Source organism: Trachypithecus francoisi, unplaced genomic scaffold (genome assembly GCF_009764315.1).
Source record: "Trachypithecus francoisi isolate TF-2019V2 unplaced genomic scaffold, Tfra_2.0 Lachesis_group4, whole genome shotgun sequence".
Lineage (NCBI taxonomy): Eukaryota > Metazoa > Chordata > Mammalia > Primates > Cercopithecidae > Trachypithecus > Trachypithecus francoisi.
The window spans coordinates 144,077,523-144,105,016 of record NW_022681469.1 but is presented as its reverse complement, the minus strand read 5'-3'; the positions used below and the strand labels follow the sequence as shown (position 1 = coordinate 144,105,016).

At 39.6% G+C, this 27,494-nt stretch overlaps 1 protein-coding gene across 3 annotated transcripts in view; it reads right to left on the bottom strand.

Annotated features, from left to right (window-relative positions):
- The window catches only part of VWC2 (von Willebrand factor C domain containing 2), a 142,399-nt gene that overhangs the window by 94,627 nt on the left and 20,278 nt on the right, over positions 1–27,494 (bottom strand). For all 3 annotated transcript variants that reach the window (XR_004433231.1, XM_033194259.1, XM_033194258.1), the window contains exon 3: positions 17,553–17,682. Coding sequence is in view for 2 of the 3 variants with exons in the window: in XM_033194259.1 (XP_033050150.1) it covers positions 17,553–17,682 (130 nt within the window). In the remaining variant the exon portion in view is untranslated. The remainder of the gene's footprint in view (positions 1–17,552; positions 17,683–27,494) is intronic.

Here is a 27,494-nt window from a genome sequence, read left to right as displayed (position 1 = left end):
CATTCTTTAGACAGTGAAACAAAAGTCAAATTCTTGTCAGTTCCATTAGAATTTTTGAACAAAATGTTACTAATGAAACATTTCAAGAGTACTTAGTTCAAAGACTCACTCACAGTAACTGAACTTCATTTTAATCCTTTTTAAAAATAAATTTGAATTCCCTACAAAGTTCCTCAAAATTAGAATATTGGACAGAAATGAATTTCTTTAAAACAAATATCCAATTGTTCTCCTCTGCTTATAAAATCTTAATGAATGAGCCCTTCCTTCAGGCTTTCATTACTCATGGGAGCCAGAGGGGAGAGTCTTAGCATCTTCATTATTCTGATGCTGTATTTTCAATAATGACTGCGGGCTGCCATGGTAATCATCGTTCATGGTGCCTGGAGTGTGGAGCGGTTGCCTGTGAGATGTTTCCAGCACTCCAAATGGGCTCAGAGCTACAGAGTAGCTGTGGGGTAGAGCGTTCCTGAGATATTAAAAGTAATGGCACCTACCTAATATTTACAAGAGGTAAGAAATCATCATCAATCTCTTCAAGAGCTTCAGGGAGGTTGTGAGGGTCAATCTCTCTCAGAGTAATGAGAGGGAGCTTGGTGTTTCTAATCTCACTTTATTTAGAAAGGATTAAAACCTTAGAAATATATTGTGAGAGACCAAAATACACCTCCTCAAATAGGGAGGACTGTTGAGCTGAAGATGATTAAGAAGCAGCAGATGCAGGAAAGACCTCTGCCCTCCCTTTATTTATATGGAAATAGTGTTACAAAGACTTAAGGTACCCTACCTGTCCCCTTCTACCAGGGAGAACAGAGACCCTCCTGGACCTGAGATGGTACCAGAGGAGCCCACACTAACAAGCATCGCAAACTAGTCTCTATCTGCCAGTTATTTGCCCTCCCCCACTGGATCTCTCAGATAATCAAAGTCCTTTGCTTTTGTCTCCTTACTTCTCTAAAAATTTACTGTTTCCTGTTATCAGCTAGAATTCAAAGCCACCTCTTTGAGAACTATTCATTCTCTGGGTATCTCCCATGTATGTATGAAATATAAACATGAATAAACTTGTTGGTTTCTTTTAACTTGCCTTTTGTAACAGGTCTCCACACTACAAACCTATGTTATTTTTCCCCTACAATATAAAGAACATCATGCAGTATTTTACATTTTAGGCTGCACAGCATGGCCCGCGTTTTGGCTGCATGTCCCTCATGTTTCAGAGAACTCGGTCATGGAGAACGCAGTGTGAAATGAGCAAGTTCACGAAGGTGGCCAAGGAGTCATGTCACCCGAGACTGTGAGCACCACAGCAGGGGCACACACGCGCTTTCTGTGAACACAAAGTGGAGACCTTGTGAAGCAGGAAGTAGACATCTGCCTCCACCCTTGAACTCCTGTAGAGTTCTGTTTGTTCGAGAAGGGTTTTAAGGCATTCTGGATGGAGTAAGCAACAAAGCGAAAAGAGGTGAACAGATGTATTGACAGTTTTGTGTAGGTTCAATACAGAAGGAAGGGCTGAATGCAGCCACAACAGAGGGAACTGCAGACCAATGAGGAAGCTGTTGGATGCCAAGGTGTCTGTCTTCCCAAGGGGCCAGTGAGAGGGCTTCGAAAATTGAGTTATTAGGAGGTAAGTGAAGTTCGGGTTTTGGGACATGTGTGACACTTTTCATAAACATTAATCACATTCAAGTTATTTGCTGAGGCTGTTGACTTCCTTTACATAATATTTTATTTTATTTTATTTATATATATATGAATTTACATATATACATGAATTTATATATATATGAAGATATATATATATATTTTTTTAATCTTCAATTTTGCTTTCAGTCTCCTTTCACTGATGAGGAAAGTGAGGTGCATGCATCACAGGTGGCCCCGGCAGCAGATCTAGCCAGATCCAGCTCCCTTGCTGCAGGGTCGACTCTCTCTCGGGGTCCTGCAGAACCCCTATGCAGATTGGATGTTGCTCTGTTCCGCTTTGGGGAAAGGTGATCCGCACCTTCTCTCGAAGGTCTTCAAGGAATAAAGGATGAATGTTTTAAGTGCATATCTCATTCACTTACCAGATGATTTACTGGCATAAGATGGGGAAAAACAAGAAAATTTGTGAGTTAACTGGAGGAAAAAACAACTGTTCTTTCTGTGCACCCAAAATGGATCACTGAGTAACGATGTCTGAAACATTTATGCATTAGTGTCAAAGAATAATAGATTTTTAGCGTTGAAGGGCTTTTCAAAGAAACTAGTCCAATTTGGGAAATATTTCTCTGTGAATTTGGCTCCCCATCCCCTGAATACTTAAGTAATAGGAATTCTAATGATTAGAAAATTTTTCTTTGTGTCACTTCCCAATCTGCCTTCTCTCAATTGCCATCCACTTTTAGCCATTCCCTCCTAAGATTACCCCTAGATGTGGACATGTTCAGCATTTGGTGGCTCTCCTTGAGGTAAAGTCTAATGTGTACTTTTGTACCTACCGTAGCCTGCTCATAAGGTGACAAAGTACATTCAAATAACTGCTATTTTTAACCAGTATTATAAGAATCAAGTTATAGCATAGGCTAAAATTCAGACACTCTTTTCAGAGGCATTTAATTCTTACTATCTGAAAAATTTCTGTTTTCCTTATTAATGAATTGGCAATGTTTTTCCCCCCATATGATAATGCTTTACTCAATGATGGCTGATGTGCTTTCAAAAGACACTCAGTGAATGTGTGATTAAAGATAAATTCAGTTCACAGCTGTCAGGACTGGCAAATTGAAACTGCTCTTAAGTGAAGGCATTTGTTTTAGAAAAGATGAGATGCAATTTTCAGAATTGGAGGTTTATGGATACCTCCTGGGGTAATGAACTCTTTTATACCTGAAGTTTATCTTCCTGAAAGACAAATAAAAGGTTTGGGTTTTGCTGTTAGTGTAAGAGCAGAATGTGTCTTCTGATCAACAAAGAGGGTATTTTACATTCCCTGGAAGCACCCACTGAAAATCCTTGCTAAGAATATTCATTGGCTTATTCTCCTGGAGATGGAGACAGATTGGGCAAGTCATCCACAGGGTTATTTGTCTTCACACTGTCTACCACTGACAGATCATTTCTACCAGAATGTGTTCCATGTAAGTGTTTTGGATGCAATTCAAGTTACCTCTGGTAATGGCGCCATTGATCATGCTGTGGATGTGGTAAAGATATCTGCCTTAGGATGAATAGCTATATTGTATATTGTGACAATTGATTTCCCTTTTGCTGAAGACACAGGCTGGAGATATTTTAAAGCACTGTATTAATGACCAAGCAGCTTTTAACAGATGACTAATGGTGAAGGAGTGTGAATGGATAATCTTCTAGAGGACAGAGGGCCTTGCCTGTGAAATACAGCTGGAAATTTAACCGCTTCTGCAGCTTGGGGCCACTGCCTGAGACTGGACAAACTGCCATAGTGTTCAAGCAACAAGTCTTAGAGGTTGATTGAAAGAAAATTTGGAGGTGGATATTACTTTTAAGAAATTCAACTTGGGATGGAGTCCCAGGGGGCCAATGGCAGGGAGAAAGCAGTCGTGAGTGTCTGGATTCAACAGTGGGCTCTTGATTTACTTAATCCTCATATGAAGCCCACAAGGAATGAATGGAAGATTGTCCAGTTTTACAAGTGAAGAAACTGAAGAGGGGAAGCAAATTAGACAAGGTGATAGGGATAAAGCTAGAATGTGCCAGTCTAGCTCCAAAGCCAAGGCTATGTGTACTATTTCTTCAAGGAATTCAGTCTAACTTGACAGTTCAGAACACTGAACATAAAAGCATCCATCAGTGCCTGTGATGTGCTCTTCCTCCCATTCTTCCTGCCTCTTGGATCAACCCATAGTCTTTGCCATTACCCAAATAAGAAGTGAAGCCCCATTCTTAAACTTTTGATCTCCCCCTACCTCGTCTGGTCAACCACAAAGTGCGGTTGACTTGACCTTTGATGTATTTCCTTAGTGCACCGTGTCTCCCTGTGCTCACTGCCCATGTCCAAACTATTGCCCTTCTCTGGATCACTACAATAGCCTCTTTTCACACACCCTCAACCAGAATGACTTTCAAGAGGTCAAATGTATTTGCACCATTTCCATCCTATAATCCCTTCTTTGGCTTCTCATGGCCTCAGAATTAAATCTATTAATAACTTCTCTAATGAAGCATCAGGGTCCTTCCTAATCTAGTCAGCATCCATTCTCACATCCCTGCCTCACTTCCCAACTCTCCCTCCAACTCCAGGCTCAGGCAACAAATCCAGTGCATAAATGTGGTTCACTCCCACCCTCTGGACATATGCTGTGCCCATAATCCACAAAATCCTTCTCTTCTTCTCCTGTTTCATGACCCACTCCCACTCTGCAGCAGGGATTCTCCTTGCTCAATACTGTGTCCTTCAAAAATTCAATGGAAATCACCTGTTTCCTTCACATAATCTATGGTTCTGGAAGTTTTCCTATTAGCCATTTTCTCTTCTGTGACATACAGTAAAGGATGAGTCAATATATCTGTTGAATAAATTAATGAAGGACTTTGAAATTCATCCTGGTATTTAATTGACACAAAGCATCCACTGATGTGGCTATGTTAAATATTTCCAAGTTATAGGTACCCAAAAGGATACACAGAAATCAAGTTACTTGACCAAAGTTTTACTGTATAATACTCCGTCGTATTACAAGGCAGTCTGATCATTGGTTTTCACATCAAGGGTCTTCAGTTATTGAGAACCACTTAAATTATGTTCAAAATTATTTTACCAATAAGGTAGAGAAGTATAATACATTGTGGAAAAATTACCATCGAAAATATTGTAAGGTTTATGTGCTCAATATTGAAATAATGAGGCATCACTTTTCTATAGTTTAAATTAACAAAAGGTTAGCAAGGTTATAATAAAATCAGAGGCTTTATAAATTTACACAACCTTTTTTAAAACAACATGGTGATATGTATCAGAGTCATAAAATATCCTAAGCTGTCAGCCTAATAATCTCACTCCTGGGAGTTTCTCCTAATAAAAGAATTCAAAGGCAAATAAAGGCCATATACATTATGATGTTTACTGCAGTATTACTCACTTCTTCCCCCTCTTTCCCTCACTACTTTTATCATAATTCAAGTAAAACAGCAAACACAAGTTATTTACAAGGCTACCTCATCTCTAGACTGTGAGATCATTAAAGGCAGGCATCATAGCTTGACTCATCTTTATACATGCAGTGAAATAAACAATAAGTGCCTCAGTGTTTTATAAGAGTAACATATATATGCTACAATATATACAAAAATGCATGCACATACACACAACACACTTTTCTCCAACAATCTGAAAAACAAAGGGTCCAACATAACATGGTGTCTACACAATTCCTAAACTCAGTATCAATGGCATAAGAATACAATGGGATTAGGACTGTGGCTTCTGAGAATAGTCACGAGTGAAATCAATCTCCATTAGGAAACAAGCCAGAGAAAGTTCCCACAAGGATCTCTGGACACACATTTATACAGACTCAGTGACAGTCAAAGAGAGGCAGAGATGGGGAAGTGACTCCAGGGTTGGTCCTCAACAAGTTCAAGGGGCACAGTGTAACTGGTAATGGCCAGGCCTAGTGGACGCCAGGTTTTGATCCGAGTCCCTGGCTTTGTCTGAAATCCATTCCCAAAGGCAGTTTGTCTTGAGGAAGCATACAAATAAAGCCACCAGCACACATCTTCTGACCAGCAGTTTAGAAGTACACTTAATTCTGAAAAGTACTTCAGCCTAATAAACTGGTAGCAACACTTTGGGGCAGTCTGTCTGTAACTTTATTTATTTATCTTAAAAATATGATTCTGCCGCAGTGCTTGCAAACAAAGGGACTATTTTAAATTGTTTTCAGATTTACAAAGAAGAGGTGCTAATTCAAAGATCTCAGGAAGAGACAAAAACAAATTAAATTCCTATATGTAAGAGATCAAATGCTATCTATTCATCCTCCTTATCTAGTTTGTCAGAAAAGAAAAGATCGGAGAACCATCTGAACTCTTTCCTGCTGATACTGAGCACTAAAGCCTGAAATAGCAACAGCAAACACATAGTTAGTATTAGTCAAGGAAGTGATCAAGAACAGCGTGAAAATACTTATTACAGAGGCTGGGATACTGAGGTTCTTCTCTAATAAGAATAAATAATTCATACCCGTTGGGTTTTTTGCAGATTAACGGGATGTCATCTGAATCAATATTCCCACAAAATCAAAATGCAAGTAAAACAGAAGACATGTGTTAAATAAGTACTTTAGCACTTTGGAGTAGAGTTCTTGACTTTTGTTGGGAAATGCCAACAGGAGGAACTGAATAAAGCTTTTAAATATTTTAAAATGTATTTATGTGTTTATTTGTACAGAAACAATTCACCAGCGAGTCATTTCCTCCAGGCTTCAGTACCAAGAAAAACAGAATTGTGTGTTTCTGATAAATATTGTAGCTAATGTTTCCTATGGTTCTCTTTTTTGCTTTGGCTGCTAGCAAGCCTATAGTCTAATTTTATGCCAACCTGTACTAACTAGCTGTATATGACGATAGAGAGCGTATTTCTGTATAAAACCTTTCTGATTTAATTTGCCATTCAACAGTCATGTTTTCTCTGCCCTGATATTTTCCAATTTTAAAGTATTATTGCATGTTAATATATTTCCATGAACCCTACAATCTGTAGAATACACCAAGCATAAATTAATTAAGGCATTTGAAATCCATCCGAAGTCTCAAATTTATCTCATTTCATGTTTAAAGCCTTCTAAGCACTGTATTCTCTCAGTAAATTTGACTGGCAGGAAATATCCAAGAATAATATGAACAAATGAGTGCCCGAAAGCAGTGGCTCCCACAGCAGCAGCAGAAGCACACAGCAACAGAAGACCAGCAGCAACAGAAGCACACAGTGTTTGTTAAAATGCAAATTCTCAGGCCCCAGCCCAGACCTCTGGACCAGGCACTCCAGGCATGGGTCCCCAAAGTGTGCTTCACCAAGCCTTCGAAGTGGTTCTGCTACACACAAGACTTTGGGAATCACAGGTCCTAAAAAGCATGTGAGTGTTGCGTCATGGGCTCTGCAGTTTTAACAGTATGCAGTGCCTGCAGGAGAGCAGGAGGCAGGCACTGGCTTTCATTCTCCCTGCATTTTCAGTGTTCAGCCCCATCTTCTGGGAAGCTGAATCCATAAAAAGGAAGAGCCTAGAATGACATGGAGAAGAGCACTGCTTGAAGGAGAAAGAGGGTATCTCCATGGCAAGAAAATAGTAACAGGAGAGAGGGAAGTGTGGGGAGTTGGACTTCCACATTACGCGTAAGGAACCAAGAGTACAAAAAATCTATAACCAGCTATAGCCTTGTGTTTCTTTGCCTATTTTTCTTTACAACTTCTTACCTCTTACAGGTATTAAATAAGAAGGAGGCTATTAGCTTGAGGCAGCCTCCTTACTTTGACTTTCTACCTAACAAATCAAAACATAATTTAGGAGTATATTTTTATAACAATTGCTGGGCTTCAGCCAATCACAAGCAGCTGAGCTTCAAGCAATTACAGGCAGCCAACTGATCAGACTATGCCCAAATAAGGGAAATGCCTCATCACACCACACCCAAATATGGCAGACGTCAGGCTGCAGCAAACCAGGTGACTTCTCCACTTTGCTTCTGTGTTCAGCCTATAGAAGCTCACTGCTCACACTGCTGGGTGGAACTTTCTGAACCTCTTCTGCTTCTGAATGTTGCCTGACTCATGAATCCTTTGCTTAAATAAACTCAAGTTTAATTTGTCTAGAGTTTCTATTTTAACACTGGCAAATAATATATACTTATAAGGGTCTCAGCTTCAGTAGGCTTAAGAAGGACGATTTCATAAAGCTATTAAAGACATCAGACCAGAATTAGAAAAGTCAGTCTCTGAGGAAAGATAAAGGATGTGTATCAAGATTAGCCTTGGGAGTGAGTCAAAGGAAATTACAAAAATTTCACTTTGCCTATCTTTTTTAAGAGGGTCAATAATTTCAGGTTTATTCAGGAATATTTCACATACCAGAAAACTCACCCCGTGTAAATGTATAATTTAATGATATTTAGTAAATTTAATTGTGTATCCACCTGACAACTCAATTAATAAACATACCATCACCTCAATAAATTCCCTCATGATGATTTGCAACTAATTCCCACTCTGATTATAGCTCTCGGCTACCACTGATCAATATTCTTCCTATGTAAATTTGCCTTCACAAAATATTTCAAAGAAATAGAAGCATAAAATATGTAATCTTTTGCAACAGCTTCTGTATTTGAGGTTCATCCATGTTGTATGTATCATTAGTTCATTCCTTTTTACTGATAAATAGTATTCAGTACATGAATATACTACATTTGTTTATCCATTCACTGGTTAACGAACATTTGCATTATTTCCACTCTTTGGCCATTAATAATAATTCTAGGAATAATAATAATCTGCTAGGAACATTTGCATACATATTTTTGTGTGGAAATATGTTCTCAATTTGCTGGGATATAATCTTAGGAAGGAATAACTGGGACATATGGTAAGTTTTCTTTAACTTTTTAAGCAACTGCCAAACTGTTTTCCAAAGTAAGTGTACCAGTTGACATTTCTGCCAACAATATTTTTCCATTTTCTCCACATCTTTGCCAACATCTGGTACTTTCTGTCCTTTTTATTACAAACATTCTAATGGGGTATAGTAGTATTGCATTAGACTGCTCTCATGCTGCTAAATAACCTAAGACTGGATTATTTGTAAAGGAAAGAGGTTTAATTGACTCACAGTTCTGCGTGACTGGGGAGGCCTCAGGAAACTTACAATCATGGTGAAGGGGAAACAAACAAGTCTTTCTTCACATGATGGCAGCAAGGAAAAGTGCAGAGTGAAGCAGGGAGAAAGCCCCTTATAAAACCACCAGATCAAAAGAACAGCATTAACACCCATGATTCAATCACCTCCACTATTTCCCTCCCACAACATGTGGGGATTACAGGAAATACAATTCAAGATGAGATCTGGGTGAGGACACAGCCAGGCTGAGGTTGAGCATCATCTGCATTGGTTATTTGTCATTTGTTTGTCTCTTTTGCTGAATTGTCTGTTCAATCTTTTGCCTGTTGTTAAATAGGTTGTCTTCTTTTCAAGTTGTGTGAGTTGTTTATATATCCTTGATACAAGTCTTTTATCAGATACATGACTTACAAATGTTTTCTCAAAGTTTGTGGCTTATATTTTCATTTTATTTGTTGTGTGTTTTGAGATGCAAAAGTTTTTCATTTTGATGACATTCAATTTATTAGTTTTTTCTTTTGTGGATTATGATTTTGACATTAATTTTAAGAAGTATTCACACAACCTATAGTCATAAAGATGTTCTCCTATCTTTTTAATCTAAAAGTTACATAGTTTAAACTCTCACATTTAGGTCTATGGTTCATTTTGAGTTAATGTGTATATAGTATAAAATAAGGGTCTAAGTTTTATTTTGCATGTGAATATATAATTGTCCCTGCACCATTTGTTGAAAAGATTATTCTTTCCCCACTGAGATATCTTACAACATTGGTTGAAAATGAATATGTGAATATTTGCATACTGGATTTCTTTTGGGACTGTCAATTCTTTTCCATCATCTATCTTTGCACCAATACTATGGTATCTTGATTATTGTGATTTTCTAAAAAGTTACAAAGTGAGATAGTAAAAATTTTCCAACTTGGTTCTTTTAAAATTTTCTTTTGGCTATCCTTTACATTCTACATGAATTTTAGGATCAGACTGTCAATTTCTACAAAAAAAAGTATGCTGGGGTTTGTGTGGAAATTGTACTGAATTTATATTTTAATTTGGGAAGAACTATCATGTTGACAACATTGAGTCTTCTACTCATGAAATATCTCTCCATTTATGTATATGTCCTTTGATTTCTTTCAGCAATCTTTTGCAGCTTTTAGTGTGCAAATCTTGGATTGTGACATGTGTTTCTAAGTATCTACTCTTTTTGAAGCTATTCTAAATGAAATTATTTTCTTAGTTTCATTTGTATTACCCATTGTATACTACAAAAATGTGTATTTTTGTATATATATCTGGTATTAATCTTTATTAGCCCCCATAGTTGTGTGTGTGTGCATGTGCATGTGTGTATGCATGTATATGTGTGTGTGTGCATGTGTATGTGTCTGTGTGTGTACGTGTATGTGTAATTCTTGGTATTTTCATATACAGGAGCATAACTTCTTCTGATAAAGGTAGTTTTACTTCTTAATTTCCTTTTCCTTCCTCTTTTTTCTCCTGCCTTCTCTTTCTCTCTGTATATAGGACCTCCACTACATTGATGGATGAAAGTGGTCAACATGGATATCCTTACCTTCTCCTAGATTTTAGGAGTATTGAGAGAGTATTCATAACAGTTGTTAGCTGTGAGTTATTCATAGTTGCTCTTTATCAGATTGAGAAAGTTCCCATTTATGCCTAGTTTGTTGAGAGCTTCAATCATGAATTAGTGTTGGATTTTTCAGATACCTTCTCTGCATCTATTGAGATCATATGAGGTTTTTGTTATCATTTACATCATTAATGTATTATGTTCATTGATTTTTCAGACAGTAAACCAAACCTTGCACAACTGAAATCAACTGCATTTGGTTAAAGTATATAATTCTTTATATGGTGCTGGATTCAGATTGCTGATATTAACTCATTTTGTTAAGGAGATTTCCATTTATGTTCATGAAATAAATTTGTCTCTAGCTTTCTCTTTTGTGTGGTGTTTTTGTCTATGTTCAGTGTTGTGGTAACAACAAATGCAGAAACTAAACAGGAAAGTGTTTCCTTTGCTTCTGTTTCCTGGTTGAGTTTGTAAAAGATTGGTATTATTACTTTCTTTGAATGTTTGAAAGAATTCACCAGTAAAGGTGAATGGGCTTGGGCTTTTATTTGTGGGAAGCTTTTAATTATTAATTTGTATTTTATTTGTTTTAGGGCAATTCAGAAATGAACTGAGTCAGTTTTGGTAATTTGCGTTTTCCTAGGAATCTGTCCATTTCTTTCAACTATTCTAATTTGTTGGCAAAGAGTTGTTCATAGTATTGCCTTGTAATCATTTTCATTTTTGTAGGGTTAGTAGTGATGCCCCTCTTTCATTTCTGACTTGTGTCTTCTCTAATTTTTTCTTGGTTAGTTTAGTGAAAGTTTTGTCAATTTTATCAATGCTGTTAAGAACCAGCTTTCAAAAACGAACCTGGTTTTATTTACTTTTTTCCTAAGCTTTACTATTTTCTGTTTAATTGATTGACGCTTATATTTTTGAGTTCCTTCTGCATGCTTTTAGTAAAATTTGCTGATCAGTTATTAGTTCCTTAAGGTAGATGGTTATATTGCTGATTTGAGACCTTCCTTCTTTTCTGAGATAGGTCTTTGTATCTATATATTTCCCTCTAAATACTGCTTTAGCATCATCCAACAATTTATAGTGCATTCTGTTTTCATTATTAAATCAGTTCAAAGTATTTTCTAAAATCTCTGAAATTTCTTCATTGGCCTTTGGGTTATTTAAAATGTGCTGTCTAATTTCCAAATAATCTCCAATTTCCCACATTTCCTTCTGTTGTTGATTCTAATTTAATCCTTTCAAATTCTGTTGTGTTCAAAAAAGAAACTTTATATGATTAAGTCCTTTAAATGTATTGAGACTTGTTTTATGTCGTAGCATATGGTCAACTGTAGAGTGTCCACCTGCACTTGGCAAAAATGAGTATTCTTCAGTGGATGGGTGGTATATTGTACATATATGTCAGATCAAGTTCACTATATAGTGTCATTCAAGTCTTCTACATTATTGTTCATTTTCTGTCTAGATTTTCTATGAATTATTGAATGGTTTATCAGAATTTGCAACTACAATTACTTGTTTATATTTCTCCTTTGAATTCTATCAATTTTTACTTCATGTATTTTGGGGCTCTGTTATTAAGTACATATATGTATATAATTTTACTTGTCTTCTGTCAGTTTCCTGACAGTTGTTCCTCTGTTTCTCCTTGACTGCCTTTTAAAATTAGATATACAATTCTTTCGTGTGTCATGTTTAATGCCTTTATTGATTTTCTTAGTGATTGTTCTAGGAACAACAAAATGCGTCTTAAGTGATCACAATCTATGTCAGGTTAACACTAATTTAATTCCAGCAGAACAGGAAATTCTTTTTTTCTATTTTTTATTTTTCCTCTCATATATGCAGCAAGAACAGGACCTGTCATGGAAACGCAATGTTACAGAAATAACGAAGGCAGCCCATTACTTAAAACTCAGTAAGAAAACTCATCTTGCTGATCAGAGGGATTAGGAAAAAGGTATTGATGTACAAAGAAAGTTGGGAATCTCTCCTTATACTTTTCTCTCTTTTGTATCTTTCTGCTTTATTTGGATGTGTTGGAATTATTTAAATAGATATTAGTTAATTATACATACTGCAAATACTTTCTCAAAACATGTGAGCTATATTGTGCTTGTTTAATAGTGTTGTTTGGTGAACAAAGATTCTGAATTTTAAAAAGTTCAATTTGTAAATTATTTCCTTATGTTTAGTGCTTTTAGTGTTCTTTTAACCTTTGCATACTCAGTGACAAAGCTGTTCTATGTTTTCCTCTGAAAGCATTATTGTTTTAGCCTTCATATTTAAATCTGCAATCTGTTTGGAAATGATTTTTTGTCGAATGTGAGGTAGCAATCATGATCTCTTTTATCTCCATACTGCTATTCAGTTGGTCTAGCACCATTCATTGGAAAGATTACTCCTTTCCCACTGTTCTGTGACGTCGGCTTAGTCACACAGCTGGTGGTCTTACATGCACAGGCCTTTTCTGACTCTGTTCTGTTCCATGTGTCAGTCTTTCTTTGGGACCAAACCACAACTGGCTAATTACTATCTCTTTGAGTAAGTCTTAATATTTGTACATTTTTCAGCTTTGTTGTTCCTCTTGGATATCTCTCAGGCCAGCCTTTGGCTTTTGTATACCATTTGGATTTTAGAATCAGTTTGATAATTGCTAAAGAAAACCATCGGATTTTTGGCTAGAATTTTGTACTGAATCAATAGATTACTTTGAAGCAGACTCACATCTTTATATTATTGATTCAATCATGAACATGATGTATCTCTCCTTTTACTTAGGTATTCTTTAATTTCTCTCAATAAAGATTCATATTTTTTAAGTACGGAGACTTTTCACAATTTTGTTAGATTTACTTCCAAGTCTTTGATTTGTATGACGTTATTTGAAACTCTAGTTTTTAATTCGCTTCTATTTGTTTCTGGTATATAGAAATACAGCTGATTTTCAAACACTGATCTTGCTAAACATCCTTGCTAAAATCAACTCTTCATTTTGATATTTGTAAATTCCTTTATTTTTTATGGGCACAATCATGTAATCTGTAAATAATCACAGAGCCTTTCCATAAAATTTGTATTATTTCTTTGGTAAAAACGTTGGAAGGATTCAATGGTGAGACCATATAGGAGCGGGCTTTTCTTTGTGAGAGGATCTTGATATGACCACACACACACACACACACACACACCATTCCGTTTTGTCTAACTCACTGCATGAAATTTACTACCATCTTATCCCACTCGATGAAATACACAGGAAAACAAACAAAACTTTGCCGAATTCTCAGTCAGTGCTTCTTACATATTTTCCCATGAAATTATATTTAATAATTTGACGTCTCAGTGTTTATCTTTAAAGTGTCATAAAAGTTTTTCACTTTCCTCCAAAAAAATAGACATTTACTTTTCGTGTGAAAATAAAGCTGCAAGTAATAATCATCAGGTGGCAGTAATACTTCAGGGAGATATACAACCTTTATATCCAGTGGCTTTGTGCTTTTGGCATAAGTCATATCCTCCCCTGGATACCATATTCCACCTTTGAGAAACACAGCTAATTCTGACAAAGTCCTCATATTTCAATACCAATGTCTTACTTTTATCATTTTTCTTCTTTGGATCTATAAAGTAAGACGACATGTACACCTGCAGAATGGAGGTCTTCTGATCGCTAATGGGAGCCTAGTGCCTACTTGATGCAGACAAGCATGTCTAAAACTAAGGGGTTTGATCGGAATCGGTGCTGTGCACCTATCACCAGAGAAAAGTTGAATTCTTGAAAGTCAAATAATACTCACTGTTTGTATCATTGTGGGGGTGGGGGGAATTTAAAAACAAATAATGCCATGCAACATCCATTTTATCAAAAGAAAAACACTGGGAGATTGATCTGCACAAGTCAACAAAGTGAATATATTAAAGTACATGTGATTTGTGATCATTTATTTATATTCAAGACATTCTTGGTTTCCATCTTCTGCTCCTTTGATGCAAGTGACTTTGGCAGCTGGCAACTGAACTGTAATTTTCCTTCTGTCGGAGAAAGAGCTATTTAATGCTACAGGTCAAGATATGCCAGAGTGAGGAGTAAAGGCCAGTCTATGGAGATCAAGAGTTGAAACCTTCATATTTCATCCAAGATAAGTCTATTCAAGCTTTTAATTTCATATAAAGCATTCATTTCTGATGTCACCTAATCTGTGATGCATCAAACATATAATCTTTTTACAAGAACATTGTTTATGTGGGGAGGCAGGGTTAGACTACTGTAAATTATTCATTAATCTCAGTCAATTATTATAGAGCATTTGTTTTTCATAGAAGCTGTTTTCATTTTTCAAGTAGCTCTCTTTTACTAAGAATTTCAAACCCCGTTTTCCCTGTCAAGGTCAGAATACCCTATAACTAGAGACAGCTGAAAGCCAAGCTCTATCTGGTGAATAAAAGAAATGTAATTGTATGTGCGTGATTAGACACATTTAAATTTATTTCCAGTTAAACTCCCCAAAATAAGTTGTTGATGTTTTGATACAACTGGATCAAGCCTTATAATAGAAGTCTTTCTGTAATATAAATCTAGCTTTAAAAAACATATTCATCTCCCTTCTAAAAATCTCTAGTGGGCCACCACAAAATCTTACCTTATTCCATCCCATACTGCCTCTCAAAATATAGAGGGAAAGGGTCAACATTTAGAAGTTTACTGTCAGGACAACAACTATCTCACAAAACCATCAATGCAATATTAAAACAAACTGTGAATCTCTGAGTATATAATATTTATAAAGTGTTTCCTTTTTGTACATTTTTTTACTCAAACATATAATTATATCTTACATGAAAAAACTGAACACAGAAATAAATTACATCTCTGTAAATTTAACATATCTGCACACTTTTAAGTATTCATTCAAATAACTGTCCAATGTAGTTCTCTGACTATATGCTCTAAGAAGGATAAATCCTAAGGACAAAAGAAAAACTCTAAAAAAATCTTGAACGCTATTCAGTAGGTTTCACGTTGGTGGTAGTCGCAATAGAATTTGTGCTGTGTGTCTTATGGGAAAGAACAAATAAGTAAATATATTGATGGTGTTGGGTTATGTATACACAGAGATGGGGCAAGAGAGGACCAAAGATAGAGGGCAAAAAAAGAGACAAAGCAAATATGGCAATGTGTTAGGAATAGGTGTAGCTAAAGGTATACAATTCTTCACTGGACAGTTATTTCAACTTTTCTGTAGGTTTGAAATTTCTCTAAAAGCGGGAAAAAACAATCCAGAGGTTGAAATCCTGTCTTCTCACCTATTGGTAACACCCAAGGTAGGATTCCCTGGCTATCTAATGCCAAGACTTAGTCTATAATCAAAATTTACAGGGAAAACATGGAATATCTTGGATAGTTAAGATGCCAAATATTTGAGCAACACATATTTAAGCCACTCACTAAACCCCCTGATGCAGTGAGAGTTGTTGTCCAGTACCCCTGAGATGCAGGGCACATGGCCTGAGCGCCAGCCCTCAGATCTCCCAGCAGACCAGAGGTGCTCACTCGGGCTCCTCAGTACATGTGCTGAAAGCCACACCCCGAGACTCTGCCAGACTCTCCACCTGCCTCTCCTTCCTCAATCCGAGTCTTCTTCCCCCTTTATTAGTGTTAATTAGTGGAAATTAACACTAGCAGAGTAAACTGTATTGATTTCCCTCAGTCTCACAGCTGGTGTCTCAACATCATTAAAACACACACACACACACACACACACACACACACACACACATACTCCATGCTCAAAGGCCCACTCGTTCCAAATGGAATCCTACCTCAGGATTTCTTCATAATTAACATGCACAAGAGACCAGCCAACCCCATATAAAGTACACTCTGTGACATCTTTGTTTTAACACTGTCCACTTGCCTTTGGAGGACTGGATGTACTATGCTACAATGATTATGACATTCCTAACACAGTCATCTTGTTCTTTCAGGGCTATCCTTCAACAGCAACATCACTCCCTCTTCCAATTATTTACCTCAAGAGTTTTACAATGTGTTGTAGTAAAATTTGGATATGTACAGGTACGTGGTCGAAGGTACCCATGGAACCTCATGGCCCACACAATTTTGACTGTGATGACACGGACTCTGGGAGTTGCCTGAGCACCATGACCACCCCTGTGTCACCATCCTCTGACACACGCCTGCCACTTACCAAACCTATGCCACACAGCTATCAAGCCTCGGTCCAGCAACCCACTTGAACGGCCAACAGTGTCACAAGTTAGCCCTGAATGCTCTCAACCAGGGGTCCCCACAGCATGCCCGGGCAACATCCAGAAAGTCCAGTCGCTCCTGTCAGCAAGGCCACTCAGATTCTTGTAGACTCCAGCTGTGTTCCCTCCGTCCGCTGTTTCCCAAGCTCTGCTCAGCCTCTTGTCAAACTGCCCTCCAGCCATAATTCTCAGGCCCAGCCATCCTGGGAATGCACTCTCGTCAAAAACCATCTTAAAGTGTAATGCCCTCAGTATTTCGGGTACAGAGTAATCATCGTTTGTCAGGATGAGGAAACACTCTCCCTTGACAAATTAAGATCAAGGACATCCTGCCACTTCATTTTCATAAAGCAGGCAAGGCTTCTGATCTACCAGGGGTTCTCACTGGGAATAAGAAGGGACTCTCTTCCTGCCTAATTTGCTTATGAAAAATATTCAATTATGTCCCAAGTTTAATTCACTTAGTAATGAAAAGTAAATGAGCCCAACCAGTGTGTTTAATTTGTCTTGGAAAGATAGAAATAGCTTTGCAAGAACAAACGAAGTTAAATTAAAATAAGTGACTCTCCTCAAAGGTGGAAATTGAATTTCTCCCCAAAGAACTTCTTAACATCCATAAAACATGGTGCCGATGCCAGTAAGAGAAGGCCTTGCTACAGAACCACTGTGGCCGAAAGATTACACACGTGTGTATGCATGTGTATAGACACATAGGTTGAAACTCACATATCCATACGTGTGTCCCGTCTACCATGAAGCAGCACATGGGTTGTATGTCAGGGTGGGACGTGCACCCCATCACCAATGGGCATCTCACATACCGTTTTTGCAGATGGGACAGCACTGATCAGGCTCGTACACAGGGTCTACACACTCCGTCTGGGGACACGCTGACACCGTGCACAGCACCTCACCGTTGGCTTCACAGCGACACCTCTCACATGGAGACACCTGAAACACAAGTCCACAATCAGCGTCATGCCTGCTGTCATGTTTATCCTACAGGGTCATATATATATATATTTTTGAAATGGAGTCTCGCTCTGTTGCCCAGGCTGGAGTGCAGTGGCACAATCTCAGCTCACTGCAACCTCTGTCTCCTGAGTTCAAGCAATTCTCCTGCCTCAGCCTCCTGAGTAGCTTGGATTATGGGCACCCGCCCACCATGACTGACTAATTTATGTAATTTTTATAGAGATGGGGTTTCACCATGTTGGCTAGGCTAGTCTCGAACTCCTGACCTCAAGTGATCTGCCCACCTCGACCTCCCAAAGTGCTGTGATTACAGGAGTGAGTCAGTGTGCCTGGCCCTATAGGGTCATACTTTTCTTCCCCTAAACTTTCTGCAAAGACACCTAAGTGTTTTAGGAATGTTAAAAAAAATGATCCAGTCCAGTGGTTTTCAGAGTGTGGACACGGCGTGCTGGGTGTTTAGTGAGTTGTGTTAGGTGAAAATGCACAGGACGGGCTACAGGGCTATGATGTTCCATCTCCTGTCCAGCCAGAGCCACTGTTTAATTCGTGGTCTGCATATTGGGTTTCTCAATAAACTTTTTTTTTTTTTTGAAGAAACGTTTTTCATCTCTTAAAAAATTAAACAAATAAAAACTTGCTGCTGAGTTGTTGCTCATCCCCTCACCATGTAGGTGAGTCCCTTGTCTAGAACCCTGTCAAGTCACCACCCAGCCTCATATGGAACACTCCCAGTGTTTCCAGTTACAAAGACACTGGAATAGGAAAGGGGAAAGGAATGAAGGAGGAGAAACAGAGTGGCATCCAAGCAGGGCCACGGGCCAGGGACTCTGAATATTCCCTCACAGAACTTTTACAGCAGTGCTAAAATACACCTACTCAAATTACTGACCCTTTGTACTAACAAGAAACTGAGACTCAGAGGCGTTAGACAACATGCCATGGGCAGGTCTGTCCTGTGAGCACAAGATCCTCTTCCACTGACGGCTGCTGACTGCGAGTCCATGGTGATTCCAATCTCCTCCATGTCATTCCGCCCACTATCCAGCATCATGATGCTCTGTTAGAAACCAAGCTTCCATTTGCCTCTCTGTACTTCCAGCCCTGAGCTCAAACTCTGCCTTCTTGAGCCATCCAAATCAAGCATACCAGCCATTCCCAGGAAAGCTGTACGTGGCTAATGGAACCCTCCACGGTCACCCACACAGGGCATGGTGATTTATCTCCTGGTTACCACCAATGGAGTGATTTTTGATCTCGGTTAACCCAGGACAAAGTGGGAACAGCATATGCAGACCCAGCCATTAGAAGCAAAACAGGAAAGTGGGGATACCCACTAGAAAGACTATGGAAATGGGGGACATGAAAATGGGTCATATCAAGCTGAGTTCCTGCTTTCCCAGGGGCAGGGAGACCCCAGTTGAGTTGTGTGCCCCACGTCCATGGTACAAACACCACTTCTAAGGTAAAGAACATGAGCACCTCTCACAGATGCTCCCTTTGTCTATACAACGCAAACACTAAAAACTGAAATCTCCACTGAGTGGACTGGCTATTACGAGAAGCAAAAGCTCAATGTGAGTTTGACCGTGTCTCTTTCTGACGCACTAGACCACAGTCAACCTGCCTGGGAGTGAGGGCTAGGTGTGTGTGTATGTGTACTTGGCCAAAAAAAATTTTAAAAGAAAGGAAACTTAGAAAAACTTTAGAGTAGCCTGAGACAAAACGCTGACCTGGTTTGCAATGTAGCCTTAGAAGTTAAAATCAATCTTGAAGTAATATAAAGACCTGTTTTTGAGATGAGTTTTTTTGTTATTGTTGCTGTTGGCACATTTAGGTTTTTTCTTTTTTTGCTACCATAACCAGTGTTGTTCTTTGCTGTTGCTGTCATTGCTGTGGGTCTCATTGCCTTGTATCTCCTACCAATTGCCCCATTCAGTCTGTAGCATTTTTGTCTCAATGGGGATATATACATAGCAAGCAGAATGAGAACAGGATTCTGAGTTTTAAAAGCCAAGACCTTCAGTTGCAAGAGACATGGTTTATTGCATGTCAGAACTCTTTGACCAGAAGGACTCAGAGCATAAGCCCTCAAGCCCAGGTGGTGTGGATTATGTGATGGAGAGCCAGAACACCCTGCCCCAGGGGAGGGGAGCACCATCCCCTATAGAGATCAGGATAGTCAGCAAGGAGCAAGAGGTCTGTCCTCACGAAGCAGCACAACGTGGCATCCACTCCTCACCTAGGCATACACCAGGGAGGGAGTAAAAAGCATCATTTCCATTTGGGAATTTAAAGGAAGGCCAGATCATGCCCTATGTCATATCACCAGGGAGGGCCCTGGAATACAGCAGGACCAAAGATAAATGTCCAACTGCAACGTCAAACAGGCTCCAGGTCCTTAGGCAGCAGGCCCTGAATCAGCCTCGTCCAGCAGCTTTCTGCATGAAGGCGCACACCTTGGCAAATGGGGCAGAGATCACTGGCCTGGAAACAAAACACTTCTTACTGCCACTGGAGCTGAAATTTCACTGAATCCATGCCACAGAATACTGCTCAAAGGCATGCACACAGGCCGGCATGCTATTTTCTCAAAGGTTTTGTAGCTTTGTAAAACATTTGATTGTCAGTTATATTGTCATTAAATAATTAGAAATCCTGATTCAACTTCAGTCATGTGCCCCAAATGTAGTCAAAAAGGGACTACATATATGACGTGGTCCCATAGATTACAATGCCACATTTTTACATATCTTTTCTATGTTTAGATACAAAAATACCATGTGTTATAACTGCCTACAGTTTTCAGGACAGTAACATGCTGTGCAGGTTTGCAGCTTGGGAGCAATAGTCTATACCATATAACCTAGGTGTGTAATAAATAGGCTATGCCGTCTAGGTTTGTGTAAAGCCCACTTTATGTTGTTCACATCATGATAAAATCACCTAAGGATGCATTTCTTAGAATGCTTCCCTGTCATTTAGTGATGCATGATTGTGTCTGGAGATTTGTTTACTTCTAAAAAATGAGAGTTGATGCTTAGAATTAGGATCGCCAATCAGGCCTCACCTCCTAGCGCCTACATCTGCCTTCACCAGCACCCATGCTGGGCTCCTATGCACTTCCCTCCCGGTTTGGGCATGCCTCAATTCCCAGAGAAAGTGAGGCTGGTGACAGCAAGTGGCAAAGCTGTGTCAGTCCCTCAAATGCCAGCCAGGTGCCCTGCTAGTCCTGCCTGGGCAAAAGCCCTCAAGCTAGTCACAGGTCCTGGATACTTAGAAGTCAGAGTTTCTCATCTGATAAGCAGGTTCCAGAATCCCTACCCAGGATCCAGGTCACATAAAAGAACCCTGCTTTCACCTGGTTTACGTTCCTATCTCCTGCAGGCAGGCGTCCTAGGCCTGAGGCAGCCACAATCCCAACCTATGAACGCACCTTCCAGTAAAACCTTCTTGCCTCAGTCTCCCACCACCTGCTGGGCCACTGGGCCACTTGCCAGTGTTGGGCCCTGATCACTGATCAGACTTCACCCAACACTGTGGGTGTGCCCAGACTCAACAGATGAAAATAATGCCCCGTCCTTTTCAGCCATGCCAACCCCCTGAGCCCACCCCGCCAAGCTCCTCGCTTGGTGGAGCAGTGGCCTGTGCCCCCTCAGTGCTGTCCTGTCTCTCTCGCTCACATTTGATAAGCTCCTACCCATCATGGATTCAGCTCAAACGTGCTCTCCTCTACGGAGCCATCTTTGATACCAACATGGATGAAACTGGGCACTTTCCCTCCATTGAGACATCGCTTGAGATCAAACCTAGGCCTTGCATAGCCCTCATGTAGGGAAGGGAATGTTGTTAAAATAGCAAAACAAAACAAACACAAAACCCAGTGCCCACGTGAACTCAGCAGCCAGCTGAGGAAGATGCAGCCTCACCACATGAGGGAGGAAAAGCCACCACTGAACTCCACACCTCAAGTCCTCCAGGGACATCTGACAGAGACCCAGCTGGATTCAGGCCAGCTCTTCCCATGGCTCCAGTCCCTACACTGCCTAAGGACCCCTCATTCCAACACAGGGCTCTGTTTGGTGTCCCAGGATGGCCACTGTACACTCATAAAAGCAGCTTCCTGCTCAGAGTCCTCCGGGACAATGTGCCAGTGCCTCCCACCTCCTGAGACACAGAGACGCTGCCAAGGAGCAGATGGAAGCTGCAGCCGTGGCTCCAGCCATGGGTTCCAGCTTTGACATGAGGCTTTAATCCCCAGTCATCAGGGCCAATCTGGCATTCTGGGTTACAGTGGCCCTCTTTTAGGCTCATTTTACCAACCCATGGCTGGATCCCCACTGGCGTGGTCAGCAGGCCCAGGAAGCTGACCCAAAGGTCTAGGAGTGAGGTCAAAGATTTGCCTGTCCCTCGACCTGGTCAGACACCAAGCTGCTGCTCTGACTCTAAGCACCCACCAAGCGATGGTTGTCCACCTGCCAACTCCAGCACCACAGACCTTTTGCCAGGCTGTGCTCTTTGTTCCACGTGGAAACTAAAGGTAAGATGCCCAGCACATCACTTACACTGCAACCAGCAGCTGGAACTTCCATGCACATTTTTTTCCAATCAGATGAAACCAATCTTTCTCCTCTTCTAAAGTTATCATTTCCCCAGAAGACACTTAACTAGGGATAACTCAAGTTTAAAGCACTAGTACTTCTTATTAGCAAATCACCACCTACATTTTATATAGAACACCTTACGGCAGAAATATCATTCTTCACAATCTTCCAGTTATAATTCCAAGTTTTGCATGGATAGAATTTAGATGCATAGCCTGGAGAAACAGCTGGGTATTTGAGAAAAGAATTCATTCCCTTTTTTTTTTTTTGAGACAGAGTCTCGCTCTGTAGCCCGGGCTGGAGTGCAGTGGCCGGATCTCAGCTCACTGCAAGCTCCGCCTCCCGGGTTTAGGCCATTCTCCTGTCTCAGCCTCCCGAGTAGCTGGGACTACAGGCGCCCGCCACCTCGCCCGGCTAGATTTTTGTATTTTTTTAGTAGAGACAGGGTTTCACCGTGTTAGCCAGGATGGTCTCGATCTCCTGACCTCGTGATCCACCCGTCTTGGCCTCCCAAAGTGCTGGGATTACAGGCTTGAGCCACCGCACGCGGCAAAGAATTCATTCTCAAGGCCCCTACTGTGTGCCAGGAGTAGTGAAAAAAACTTGTGGGATCCAAAGAACATAGTTTCTTGGAATTGGGAGTGAGAATGAAGACATTCTCTATGTGTTCATTTATTCATTCCAGTCCTGAGGCCAGAGAGATGAATGCTACTTATACCATTTTTCAGGAAGGTGAGAAAACAGATAATAGCAGGGGGTGGTAAGGAAAATTAGCAAAGGTGTGCACATTGCACCTGACCCCCACAAACAGGGTCTCTAAGCTGATGCACTAATCATTCTCACTCATCCACATTGCTTTCACAGTTACCAAGTGCCACTGTCTGTAAGACAGCAGTTAAACAGGATCTGAGAGATATACCCTCAAATCTGAAGCAAAACAATGGAGAATAGATACGTTAGGGAATATTTTTTCAACTATGACTAGCAGAGGCTAGTCATAACTACTACATGCATAGCAGAGGCTTTGTAAAGATATTAACTTGATGGCAAAGTAAAATTATTCATAATTAGTTAGACCTTTATAATGCTCAATAATTATAGACATGTCTATATCATATGTACATAGGCAGCAAGGACTGCAGAATAAATATTGAATCTATTTCTAAATAATTAAGTAGGAGTAGGTAATAGAGTTTACACATGAAACAATTCTTAAATGAAAAATGAGGCCTATAAAACTGGATACTGCTTAAATCAAGTGACATACATAAACTAAAGCTGTATATAATGGTAAGTGGTACAGAGTTGGGATTAACACTCCTAGATGAGTAGCATTTAAGGAGCTTCATGTTGCATTGCATATATTTTACGTTAGTAAACTGAAGACCAATTAGGCATCTATCTGTAAGAAGCTTTGCCTTGTTTAACTTCATAACTGTGATTATAATCATTATAACCACGAGAAGGACCAAACTTCGAAATGTTACAGAAAGCAGCTTGATTTTAATGTCTCAAATGTCTTTCCACTATGGAAGGTAGGAAGTATTTTTCAGACACTGCCTCCTACTCCATCCTGTCTGCAACAGCAGCAACCCTCACCATCTACCGGGATGCCTACCTACCTGGGAATGCCAACCTATTTTTCTCAAATCCAGCTTAAACACATCTTTCTGTGAGAAGTCAGAGATGCCTATGCTCACAATGTCACCTGAATAAGGACCACCATGACATGTCTAATCTGGAGCTTCTGATTGTGAGCTGCTGGAATAGGTGCCAGGAAATCCCACTGCTGCAAAGTGCACTGGCTTTCGGTAGCTAGAGAGTAATTTCAGGCTGAATGCACATGCCCACTCATGAGCAGACATACGGGAGGCATGAAAACCCCAGAACAATTTTCCAAGTAATTGTAATGGTTTCATAGATGGAGTTAATTTAAATATAGAGAAGAAAGAGAAGTATTGAGCTGATAAACTTCAGCATAGAACTTTCTCAACTACTATTCAGCATAAAGTAAATTCTTCTTCCCATTTTGCTATTTCTTCCATTAGTAGAGATACTGCATTGATATTTTCTAACTCTCAGATTATTGGATTCTGCAATGATACAAAATAATACTAACATGAAACCAATGAAACACTGAAATATTGTCTGCCCCCTTCCTTCCTATCTGCCTATCCCAATCCCTCCCTTCCTTGAAATTCTTTAAGTCTCTGGACCCCCTGGAGCCTGCCAGGCCTTTTGGACACAGATGATCTATCACTGAGATTCCTAACCCCCATGTTTGCAGAAAGTGTGGCCACCTAGACTCGGTGCAACTCAAGGGCCAGAGCCATCTCTCAGTCACATCTATGATGGCTACAGTAACTGGGCCAGTGCAAAATGTTGAACAAGCTCAAGAAATATTGACTGAGTCAAGAAAGAAATGGTTGGAAAGACACAAGATCTAACACGAACTTACACAACATATTATGAAAACAAAAACAGTGTCTACAACTTTGCTACAGGGACAATTACTCAACACTTCACAAAGAGCTGCTCAAGGATTAGGCACCCAACCCTTAAGAATGGGGAATAAAGTTAAACCTTTCTATTGAGATGGATCATGATTTGAATTACACATGTAATCCACAAAGGGAATAGAAGGCATAGATACTAAAGCAGTGACTTTAAAGAAGGGGCCGATAGTGTGTGAGGGCTGTGTGGAAAGTGAGTAAATGCAAAATCTGAGATCAGAAAGCAAACTTCAAGGTCCTGATTCCAGTTCTGAACCTAGGGCACATACAGCTGCATATCACACTCCACCTATTCCAGACGTCTAACTCTCTGCTCTACTCCCTCTGTTGATGTCTTCTTTAAACAGCTAAAAATGTATAATGAATAATTGATAATTCATACTTACACAATTGACAAAAATTTTCAAATTCAAATATGAAAGATACACATCCATCTTGCTGATTAGAGATTACATACACATGGGACCTGGGGCAACAATACTAAGAAGAGGCCCCACAAATCGCATCAACAATCCGGCCATCCTACTCTTGATCAATTGCATAGGCTTACTACATTATCTCTCCTTGTGTTCTCAAGGAGAGACATAAAGAAATACACAAGTCACTCACCTCAAATGCTCAGTCTGGTTAGGGAGATGAGGTATAAATGTATGGAAGAGAAACCAACAAAATGGCTGAAAATGTTGGGTACTAACTGAGCTATGTGCATACTGAGAGTTTTAAAGGCAGTGCTGTCACTTCTGGTTGGAATTATCGGACAGAGAACTTGGAATATGGTAAGTCAGGTGGGAAGGATTGGGACAGGTAGAAAAGAGAAGAGGACCACGTAGACAAGACGATGAGGATGGAGATGTGTCCAAAGGATGCTGCACATTCTAGACTGGCCGAACTGAACTATGATGAAGAAGTGCAACAGTGGATCAGATTGGGCAGGTGAAGAGGGAAGGCATTAGGAATATAGCCTGTATACCCTGGGGAATATGGAATGAGGTGATGAATATCCTGTGCTCTGGGTCCTTGTACCATAAGACAAGACCAACTTGGATCTACAATAACCAACAATAACCTCTTCAAACTACATGCAATATTTCCTTCTCAAGCTTCTGGGTCCAGCACCCATACATACGTGCCTGCTGAGCTCACACCCTGTTTATTACAAGGGCCAAAGACAGTGCAGCTAACAGGCATGGATGCAAATTCCAATGTATTTATTGGTGTAAGCTTGGGTAAGCACTTAACATTGCTGTGTCTCAGTGTTCTCAATTGTGAATGCTCTATTAAGTGGCAAAAGAAGAAAATCTGAATGGTCAATTAATGTATAAAAGAACATTCCATCTCATTAAAAATCAGAAAAAATGCAAACCAAATGATAGTATTTCATGCACATTTGAGTTGCATGAAAAGAAAATCTGATAACATCAGGTCTTGGCCAAGAGAAGGGGAACCAGAGTTCTTACATTTGTTAGCATGCAACTGGGCAAAAGGGCTTTGGTTTGGGATATGTAATAGGTTAGAATGAGAGGGTCGGGAGTGAGAGAAATTCTTGCTTCTCTTTCAGTCTTTAGTTATGTCTCTCTGGGAGGAGGCATTCAAAGAAACTCTACAGCCACTCTGTTCAGCCCCTCTGATTAGCTCTCTGGTGTTGGCTAGTTCACAGGATGAGTGCATTTGTGCCCTCCTTTCAGAAACCTTGCAGGTACCCCTACAGGTGGACTCTGAGTTGCTCAGACTGCTGATGTTCAGAAATGCCCCTGGTCTACCCTGGTCCATCTAGCTACACTTCCCAGTCGAGGATGCTGATCCTGGTCTCTGTGTCCCTTCTAAGTTGGTTGTTAACGTCGAAGGGAAAAAATGCATGCCATTTATGTGCTATCTATCAAAGACCTAAAGCCCTAACAGTTTGCAATAGAAAAAAGTTAGAAACAATCGACCATTAAGAGAGTGGATAAACACATTGTGGTGTTAATCAGATGGAATAATAGACAGCAGTTATAAATTAATGAACAAATATGCCTGTGACAATACAGATAAATCTCAAAAACATAAACAGGAAAAAAAAGTTGCAAAAGAATATATGTGGTATGATGTTGCTTCTATCAATGTCAGTCTTTGAAAACACATGTACAAACAGGTGTTGCTTACAGATACAGGCTCATGAATAAAATAAGAAAATCAGTACAGGAACGCATGTAGTAACTTCACTGCACCAGCTACTTCTGAAGAGAAAGGAAGGGGGGCAGGATGGGATTAATGAGAGGGCAGTTTTGTTTCTATCTGTACACTTCAATTTCATTTAAAAAAGGAGGGTTAGAAACAAATGTGACAAAAAAGTGGCATCCAGTGATGCCTGGACAGAGTCTGCATATTATTTATTTATTTGATATGATATCAATGATATCATTTTTATGATTCATGTTGATAATTTTGTCTTCCACTTCCAAATAATATGTTATTATTAGAGTTCTTATTTTATTTCATCTAAATAAGCCACCATTTCCCTTTGTGATGGCTTTATAATTAGCACTATTTAAAATTTTAATCATAATTGTTATCTATCTTATCTAGTTCTTAAAGGGCATGGCCGTGCCACATCTGCAGTTGCTGTTATCATTTATGTTAGTTAGGATGGGCTAAAGGCACATTTGATATATTCTAAACATAAATTTTTAAAAAT